Consider the following 10,493-nt stretch of genomic DNA (forward strand, 5'->3'; position numbering starts at 1 on the left):
CCCTTTTTCCCCCCCTTCTCCCTTTTTGAGCTTGTTGTAGACTTTCTTTTTCCAGGAGCGGAGGGGTTGAATGGGGACGGGGTGGGAAGGGAAGGAGGTTTTTGCATTTCTCGCCACCCACAATGTAGATCCATACTTAAATATATCTCTATCTCTGTTTTGCAAGCAGATTCACAATTCGGGCCCCTGTACGCCCTGACGAGGGCCCCCCCCACCCCGAATCCAGTTCCTATCATATTGGCCATTTCTAATTCCCCAACTGTTGATAGCACAGACAAGGGAAATAGGGTGAAGGGGGCCTTGTGGGTACTCTGCAAGGAGATGGACAGAATCAATCCAATCTGGGGCTGTCCTCTGGAATGAAAACAAACAAAAGGCGAGCTGCCGGTCCAGTGTCCGGGGAAACGAACGAAAATCCTGTCATCTGCTTTCCTTTGGTTTCCTTAAAGCTTTTCGTCTCTCTCTCTTCTTTAAATACCCGAATTATGTACCTAAAATGTGCTTCGTGACCCGCTTATTTTCTCTCTCTCTCGAGGTGACACAGTGCAACTTAGCTTTAGATTCCCCCCGCACTACTGATTCCAGGGGGAGGAAGGGGTATTTTTTTTCCGTATGAGTTGCTACTCCCCCCCTTCCTTTCCACACTTTGGCTTGGAATTCCTTTGAGAGGAATCATTGATAGAACAAAAACGAGAAGTCTTCTCTTCAGCTGATTCTCCTACACTTTTTTTGGTTGCTCTTTTTTTTTTCTTTTGGTAGATGTGAATCATGTTGTTGTGCAGTTGACCATTAAGTTAGGGTGTCTATTCATGGAGGGGTTGACTTGGAGAGTAGCGCCTTCTGTTCATGAGCTGCGTAGACAATGGGATGCAAGGAAGGGTGTTGAGCAGGTGAGTGGGGAACAAATGTGCGTGAGGACAGCATGGCAATGTTTCGGTGATGCTTGCAAAGTTGGTTCTCCATGCTTTCCCCTTTGACTGGTTTTATTATCATCGTTATTATTTTTAAAAACTTTCTCAGCCCCCTTATGCGTTTTTGGTTTGCAAACTGAGAAACACCCCATAAACGCCATTTATGCATGCCGCCATTGATTCCACTCGCCATTGCTTAGGATGCAACGGCTTGCCCCCAAACGAATTGCAAACCATTCCCACGCGACACGGTCGCTTGCCTTTTCCACCACCACCCCCCCCCCACATCCAAAAGGGCTGTTATCAGCTTCATGACAATGGCCCTTGTTTGAAATGGAGCTGTGGGGGCAGGGGCAGGGGTCTGGAAACTTGGGGGCTCAGCTGTGTCCTAGAACGCAAGACCATTGCTGGTGCCAAGGTAGCCATGGCAGGAAAATAGAAAGCTACCTAATACTGAGTCAGACCATAAGTCCATTTAGCTCAGCACTGTCTACACTGACTAGCAGCAGCTCTCCGGGGATTTCAGGCCGGGGATTTCCCCCAGCCATACCTGCAGATGCCTGGTATTTATTTGTTTTTTTGCATGCAAAGCAGATGCTTTACCACTGAAAGGTGAATGGTCTAGGGGTTGAAACCCAGGGACAGGGGAAAGGCAGAAGGAAGGTGTTTGACAGGGTTACATGGTGACTTGCCCTCCCAACAATTGCCCAGTGCTGGGCTGTGTTTAAGGCATCCAGCACACACTCAGTTGGCCAGGGCACCCACCGACCCTCAGCGATATGGCTTTCGCCTCCCCCGTAACGGGAACTTCGGATCAGACTTCCTTGAAAATGCCTGCAATTTAAACCAGCCCCTTAATCCCCTTGCCCAGCCATCAGAATGCCACAACACCTTCTGGGCTGGGTGCTTGTTTGTTTGTTTTTGGGGAAATGGCGTCTCTCACCTAAGCCAAAGATTTTGGGGGCCGCTCGTGAGATGGCACCAAGCAAGTGACCCTCTGCAAATCAGCTGCAAAACCAGCTTTTAGATGGAGGCCGGAGGCAAGGGCTCGTGTGCATCTAAGACGCATGGCAGTTGTGCATCTAAGACGCATGGATGCTCCCAGAGGTCTAGCAGCATTCCAATCGCACCTGGTGCGGATGGCTGTGTTTGAGGTATGAGCGGCTCATTGCTCAAGCTGTGTGCATGGCGGTGAAGGAGAAGGAGAGCCGGCATGGAGAAGGCGATGAGCTTTCTTGTCTGCTGTGTGGAGTTGGACAGGAGGGAGGGGGAGATGTAGGGAGCGGGTGAGGAGGAGGAGGAGGAGGAGATCATGCTTTGGAAAAAGTGCTTGTAGATGAAGAGGGGACCCCGGGGTTGGCGCCTGGGTCTTCCTGCCAACGGTTCATGCACCTCCGTCGGGCGTTCATGAAGAAGTTGCTGACGGTGTTGAGTTCCAGGCCCAGCTGCTGAGAGATGGTCATCTGCATCTCCTTGGAAGGCCGCTTGTTCTCCTTGAAGATGGCGATCAGGGTGCGGCGCTGGAGGTCCGTGAAGACGAGGCGCTGCTTCTTCGGCTGCAGGTTCCTGTCCTTCTGCTGCTCCTGTTCTTTACGTTTGCATGCTATATGTCGTCGTCGGAGGAGGAGGAAGGGGTGGGGAAGCAGGGAGGGGGAGGAGGAGGAGGAGACAAAAGAACACAGCCATCAAACGGATGCAGAACAACGCTTCTTCCAACTTTTCTGGGGCCCCTTCCCCCATACAGACAACAAGAAATCTGCTCTGACCCTTCCCCTGGCAAAGAGACAAACCCCCCCCCCATACATTGGAACTTCTGTGGTCCTTCATTAAGGCTACAGTGGAACCCCCCAGCTTTCGAACGTCTCGGAAGTCAAACACTTCGGCTTTTGAACACCGGAAACCCGGAAGTAACTGCGGTTTCCGGGCGCTTTCCTGAAGCCGAACGCGACACGCGGCTTCCATTTTGAGTTTTCTATAAGTAAATGCTTCCAGAATGAACTGCTTCGGAAGTCGAACGGTCTCCCGGTACGGATTACGTTCGAAAACCGAGGTTCCAATGTATCTGTGTTCTGTATTCTTCCCCCCCTTCTTCTTCTTCTTCTTTAAAGATTCACCCAGTTTCCCCAATTTCTGCACCCTTGTCTACAGATGGTGCAAATCTTACATTTGGACAAAGCCTCCTGCTTGTTTGGCAAACGGGGAACCAGGCGCCAACCTCTGAACAGTTATCAAACCCCTTGCTCAGCACCCCATGCCATTTAACAATCCATCCCTCTTCTCAAAGATCTCTGGGAATTGTAGTTCTGTGAGGGGAATGGGGGCGGGTGTCTCTTGATAAACTCTCAGCACCCTTAAACAAACTGCAGCTCCCAGGATTCATTGGAGGAAGAGGCCATGGCTGCTAAAGTGATATTCTAAAGGTAAAGGGACCCCTGACCGTTAGGTCCAGTCATGGACGACTCTGGGGTTGCGGCGCTCATCTCGCTTTACTGGCCGAGGGAGCCGGCATACAGCTTCTGGGTCATGTGGCCGGCATGACTAAGCCACTTCTGGCGAACCAGAGCAGCACACAGAAACGCCGTTTACCTTCCTGCCAAAGTGGTACCTATTTATCTACTTGCACTTTGACGTGCTTTCGAACTGCTAGGTGGGCAGGAGCAGGGACCGAGCGACGGGAGCTCACCCCGTCGTGGGGATTCGAACCGCCGACCTTCTGATCGGCAAGCCCTAGGCTCTGTGGTTTAACCCACAGCACCACCGGCGTCCCAAAGTGATATTATATAGTGCTTTAAATCGTAGAGTTGGAAGGGAACGCGAGGGTTATCTCTTCCAACCCCCCCCCCTGCAATGCAGGAACCACATCTAAAGATTCCCTGACAGTTGGCCGACCAATCTCTGTCCAAGGATGGAGAGTCCACTATCTTCCTAAAGAGTCTGTTCCTAATGTTTAGCTGGAATATCCTTGCTTATCATTTGAGTCCACTGGTTGGGGTCCTACCATCTGGGGCAGCAGAAAACAAGCTTGCTCCATCTTCCAAGTCAGCAGTATCAAAAGCAATACGATGACCAGGGGAAAAAATACAATATGAAAAACTTTATGGAATGATTCAAAACATCAAGACTGAAGTCTCTGAAAGTCCTTAAATGAATCACGATGCCAGACTTTGCCCGGGTAAAGTCTGGCATCGTGATTCATTTAAGGACTTTCAGAGACTTCAGTTTGTTAGTTTTCATGTTTTGAATCAGTCCATAAAGTTTTTCATATTGTATTTTTTTCCCCCTGGTCACCGTGTTGCTTTTTGATATTGCTGACTCACATTTTGCAACACAGGAGTTTGTTTGTTTGTTTGTTTACCCATAAAGCCAATGCAATTCTGGGCTGCATCAATAGGAGTATAGCATCTAGATCAAGGGAAGTAATAGTACCACTATATTCTGCTCTGGTCAGACCTCACCTGGAATACTGTGTCCAGTTCTGGGCACCACAGTTCAAGAAGGATACTGACAAGCTGGAACGTGTCCAGAGGAGGGCAACCAAAATGGTCAAAGGCCTGGAAACGATGCCTTATGAGGAACGGCTTAGGGAGCTGGGTATGTTTAGCCTGGAGAAGAGAAGGTTAAGGGGAGATCTGATAGCCATGTTCAAATATATCAAAGGATGTCATCTAGAGGAGGGAGAAAGGTTGTTTTCTGCTGCTCCAGAGAAGCGGACACGGGGCAATGGATTCAAACTGCAAGAAAGAAGATTCCACCTAAACATTAGGAAGAACTTCCTGACAGTAAGAGCTGTTGGACAGTGGAATTTGCTGCCAAGGAGTGTGGTGGAGTCTCCTTCTTTGGAGGTCTTTAAGCGGAGGCTTGACAGCCATCTGTCAGGAATGCTTTGATGGTGTTTCCTGCTTGGCAGGGGGTTGGACTGGATGGCCCTTGGGGTCTCTTCCAACTCTAGGATTCTAGGATTCTATGATTCCAAGTGGCAGCCCGTTCAGATATTGGAAGCTGGCTATCATATCAGTCTTCTCTTCTCCAGGCTAAATGTACCCACCTCCCTCAATGGTTTCCTTATGACTTTGTTTCCAGACCTTTCTGGTGTGTGGTGCTCATATGTACTCTGTCTCCAAGCATCATTGTCAAATTTTAATTATTAGTATGAATTTTAATTATTAGTATTGCTCTCTCTCTCTCCTCTCTCTCTCTTCCTTTTTTTTAAAAAGATTGGGTGAAGCTTTGGGTGTTTCTCATTCCAAAAACCCCCAGCAGAGGAATTAAAAAACCTACCCTATGACCATCAGATGCTTGCAAGGAAAACAAATAAAAGATATAAACCTTTTTGGCATATCAACAGGTAATATTCACTTATTATTTAAAAAGTCATCTTTTTAAAAGTCATTAAAAAAAACAAAAAAAACACACACACGAAAATTTCAGAAAGCTTAAAAGCGAAAGAAAAAACAACAACCGAGATTCGCTGGGTCAAAGCATTTGCGACAGTCAAAAGCCACCCCACCACCAATTCCTTCATCCCTTCTCCCCAGCCCACAACCCCCCATCAGCTTCCCGTCAACTCCCAATAGACAAAATTGATTTGGTCATTGGTCTTCCATGTATAGGGGACGCGGGCGGCGCTGTGGTCTAAACCCCTGCGCCTATTGGGCGTGCTGGCTGAGGATATAGACCAGCCTCCTGACTCTGAGCAACTGAAACTGAGGCTGACTGGCAGGCTGCCCACCGAATCAGCAAGAACAAACACACCCCTTGTTGCCTTGGAGGTGTCCATGATGCCGTCCATGAGCAAACTGCTCATTTGGAGCTCTCCGTGGTGCTGAAACACCTGATCTGCCTTGGAGCTGTCCTGAATGCTGCCTCGGAGCAAGCTGGTCACTTGGAGCTCTCCGTGGTGCTGAAACACCTGGCCTGCCTTGGAGCTGTCCATTATGCTGCCTCGGGAGCAAGAGGCTCACTTGGAGCTCTCCATGGTGCTGAAACTTGTCTCGCTGCATGAGCTGCTCCATGGGACCAGAACAGGAGGTGCCAGCCCTCCAAGCTGTATGCTTCCTGAGATGTTTCTTACTGATCATGCCGAAGATCAGACATTCTGCGTGCAAAGCCTGTATTCTGCCAATGAGCTATGGGTTCTCCTGGTGAACAAGGGGTATGTGGCTATGGGCTCACCTCTGGAGGGCGTGGATCCGGTGGCCTGTTGTGAGGAGGCCCTGCACTTTAAAAATTTACCACTGCCTGTGCTCAAGAGCCCTTTTCATGCTTTAGCCATGCCTAGGTGCCAGAATCAAGTCCTAGCCTAGGCAAACCATTTCATCCTTTTATATTTTAGTATTTATTAAATTGGGACACGGGTGGCGCTGTGGTCTAAACCACAGAGCCTGGGGCTTGCCGATCAGAAGGTCGGCGGTTCGAATCCCCGCAATGACAGGGTGAGCTCCCGTTGCTCGGTCCCTGCTCCTACCAACCTAGCAGTTCGAAAGCACGACAAAAGTGCAAGTAGATAAATAGGTACCGCTCCAGCGGGAAGGTAAACGGTGTTTCCATGCGCTGCTTTGGTTCACCAGAAGTGGCTTAGTCATGCTGGCCACATGACCCGGAAGCTGTACGCTGGCTCCCTCAGCTAAAAAAGCGAGATGAGTGCCGCAGTCCCAGAGTTGGACACGACTGGACCTAACGGTCAGGGGTCCCTTTACCTATTTTTTAAATTAATACACCACCCTTCATCAAAAGATCTCAGGGCTGTTAACGGAATAAACTACAAGCTAAAGCGCAAGTAAATAACACAATACAGCAAATCCACCCCCTTCCCTCAGACATATTTAAAAGGCTGTAGGAGTATTGATTAGCCTGGTTGAGGAGGAACATTTTCGCCTGGCACCTAAAAATAGTTAAGGAAGGCACCAGGCGAACCTTCTGAACATGTGCAGAGTGCCCCCCCCTTTTGCAGCTGACGAAACCACCACCCTTCTTCGTGGGTTCGCTCCCTGGACTGAGTGAATCCCAACATCTCTCATCTTAAGCACAGCTACCAGTAAATCTCAAATAAATTCTTCCCTTCCTTTTGGAGGGAGGGGTGGGATCTCTCTCTCTCTCTCCCCCTCCCTCTCTCTCTCTCTCTCTCTCCAAGAAGCGGCTTAACATGTCCCTTTGCAATTCAATATAATTACAGCTCAGCAGAGCAGGAATCAATAGCTGCTGTAGTCGGATCTATACACAAGAGCCCCACCAAAGCCTCTGTTCATATTTCTCACTCTTTGTGTATGATTGTCTAGGCAGCCTTGGTCTAGCCGTTCACGGGCTCCAGGGGGCATTTGTGTTGAAGGCCACAATGTTCCCCTGCTCCACAGACTCGCCGGGGTCTTCCCTCTTTGGCAGAAGGTAGGATTAAATAACACGCTGGAGCTTCGCTTACAGCTCCAGCTGCATGTGATTCTACTTAAGAGTAGACTGATTAAAGACAATGGTGACCCTGGGCCCAGTAATTTCAGTGGGTCTGCTGCTGCAAATAGGACTTAGTTGGCTACAGCATAATGTCTAAAAGAAAGAAAGCCCAATCTCTCTCTCTCTCTCTCTCTCTCATCTATCTATCTATCTATCTATCTATCTATCTATCTATCATCTATCTATCATCTATCTATCATCTATCTATCTATCTATCTATCTATCTATATCTATCTATCATCTATCTGTCATATCTATATCTATCTATCAATCATCTATATCTATCTATCTATCTATCTATCTATCTATCTATCTATCTATCTATCATCTATCTATCTATCTGTCATATCTATATCTATAATGAGTGAATGTACTTTATTCAGTCACAGACCAGCATAAAACAAGATATTTGCATTTATAAAAACAATGTAAAAATATATATATTTGAATGGGTACTCATTACATGATGAGGGCATATTCAACATATCCAGCCCGACTTAAACCATGTCCTTAAAATCATTGATTAAACATAGATATAACTAATAAAATTTAGACTCGGGTATCGGTTCTATGAGATAGGCTACTAAAATATAGATCCAACAATATTTTAGGCCACTATTTAAAGTTGGTTTACATCACAGACCATCTTTCGACGTATCTATCAAGGCTGCACAGAATCTGGTGACAGCGTAAGTGATATCTATATCTATCTATCTATCAATCATCTATATCTATCTATCTATCTATCTATCTATCTATCATCTATCTATCTATCATCTATCTATCTATCATCTGTTGTTGTTGTTGTTCAGTCGTGTCCGACTCTTCGTGACCCCATGGACCAGAGCACGCCAGGCACGCCTATCCTTCACTGCCTCCCGCAGTTTGGTCAGACTCATGTTGGTAGCTTCGAGAACCTTGTCCAACCATCTCATCCTCTATCATCCCCTTCTCCTTGTGCCCTCCATCTTTCCCAACATCAGGGTCTTTTCTAGGGAGTCTTCTCTTCTCATGAGGTGGCCAAAGTACTGGAGCCTCAACTTCAGGATCTGTCCTTCTAGTGAGCACTCAGGGCTGATTTCTTTGAGAATCTATCATCTATCAATCAATCAATCAATCAATCAACACAGCAGTTTTTGCACCGGGGCAAAGAGTCCTGCAAGCGATGGGGGTGCATGGTGGATCAGTGACCGTGAGCCCGAGGCCCGGTCATAGAATCGTAGAGCTGTAGACTTGGAAGAGACCCCCCCACCCCAGGGTCATTTAGACCCTGCAATGCAGGAATCACAGCTAGAAAATGCTCTGCTGTAAAAGCAAAAGGCCCCCTGGACAGTTAAGTCCAGGCAAAGGCAACTATGGGGTGCGGCGCTCATCTCGTTTTCAGGCCGAGGGAGCCGGTCTTTGTCCACAGGCAGCTTTCCGGGTCATGTGGCCAGCAGGACTAAACTGCTTCTGGCGCAACGGGACACCGTGACGGAAACCAGAGCGCACAGAAACGCCGTTTACCTTCCCACCACAGCTGTACCTATTTATCTACTTGCACTAGCGTGCTTTCGAACTGCTAGGTTGGCAGGAGCTGGGGCGGAGTGACGGGAGCTCGCTCCATCGCGGGGATTCGAACCGCCGACCTGCCGATCATCAAGCTCAAGAGGGATTGCTGCGAGCCCATCTCAATTGAAAGCATTCTGAGCCGCCCCGACCCTGTTGCAATGTATTCTGCCGGCCACCAGGTGGCACTATGGCTTCATCTGCAAACTGGGCTCTTTCGCTTACAGCCATTCACAAACTGACCTCTCAAAATCCACCAGCCAGAAAAAAAATTGGGGAAACAGAGGAGGTGTGAGTAACCATTTCACCCGAATTCTCCAGGATTGAGGAGAAATTCTCAGACAGTTTCTCGGGGCCAGGGCTCACCATCGGGAGTGCACAGATTATTTTTCCCTCCCACCCTAAGAATTCTTATTTTTTGCTACACGAGTGCATTTTAATTTTAATTTTTATTTTTTGCAACCGTGTTGTCAGCCACCACAATACTTGGGGGCTAAGGTTGTTCTGGGCTACCGTTTTCGGGTGAGAGGCTAGGATAGCAGCTGTCGCACACCAGACTGGCAGAGAAAAATCTGAGAAAGTTCTTCAAAGTGGCCTCCCCCCCCCGGGGGGTATGCGAGAACCAGGAACATCTTAGCAGGGGGTGAAATATCTCCTGAGAATTTTCAGCTCAGTTCCACTCCCTCTCTCTTTTCCTCATACGCGAAGAAAACTACACGTAACAAACAGCTCCCCTAATTTGACTCCAGTGGAAATGTAATTTTGGTACTCCAAGAGAAAGAAATGCAGCTCGATACAAAGGATGTGTGGCTGAAAGTTTCCCATGCACCCCGATCTGTATACATCCCAGGCATCCCGATTTGGGATGCATGGGAAAGGAACAACATATTCCCCCTGTTGGATCAGCTCCAATGTCCCACTTAGCTCAGCACCTAGTCTTCAACACGCAGTTATGTGGGAATGTTCAGGGAGGCAGGAGTGGATATATTGTTTATTAATATCCTTCCGAACTTGCGCCAGCAAGTTCTGTAACTCGGCAGAGTTTCCCCATTCCCCTTTAAACGCACAGCAGACAGCTTGCTGCAGGCTCGTGTAAGCCTCTCACTATCATACAATTCAGTATTGAATTGTATGTTCCTGGTAAGTTCCCTTTTTTAATCCCTCTTGAAAAGAATAAAGACACAGCAATCTTATTCAAAGTCAATAAAAGAAGTTTACTTACATCATCAGTTCACGGTTGGATCCCTGAATGCAGACTTAGTTAAAAAGTATGTACGTGTGAGTCTATCTCATATGGAGATAGTCCCTTTGTCCTCTGTTGGCTGAAAGCATCTCTAGCTAAAAAGCTGCTACAACGACGTGAGGAAGTCAAAAAGAAGGAAGACAGAGTATGGCTGCGTGCCTTGTAGTTTTGTTACCTGCACAGGTAAGGTCACGCCCACCTCTAGTCACATGCAAGAGGAAGGACGCTCCAGCCCAGGAGGAAACAGAAAGTTTTCGACTGGCTGTAACAAACACCCCCTTTTCACGTCCACACTAGGAAAACAAGGAATGTTGTACTTGACTGCTACTTATATTTCACATCGCACA

The 10,493-nt window shown here is 47.9% G+C and overlaps 1 protein-coding gene across 1 annotated transcript in view; it reads right to left on the bottom strand.

Moving 5' to 3' along the window:
• Positions 1-2,212: 2,212 nt before the first annotated feature.
• ONECUT3 (one cut homeobox 3) overlaps positions 2,213-10,493 on the bottom strand; it is a 58,840-nt gene continuing 50,559 nt past the window's right edge. Inside the window, exon 2 of the mRNA XM_033136629.1 lies at positions 2,213-2,514. Coding sequence (XP_032992520.1) covers positions 2,222-2,514 — 293 coding nt within the window. The 3' untranslated portion in view covers positions 2,213-2,221. The remainder of the gene's footprint in view (positions 2,515-10,493) is intronic.

Source organism: Lacerta agilis, chromosome 18 (assembly GCF_009819535.1).
Source record: "Lacerta agilis isolate rLacAgi1 chromosome 18, rLacAgi1.pri, whole genome shotgun sequence".
NCBI lineage: Eukaryota > Metazoa > Chordata > Lepidosauria > Squamata > Lacertidae > Lacerta > Lacerta agilis.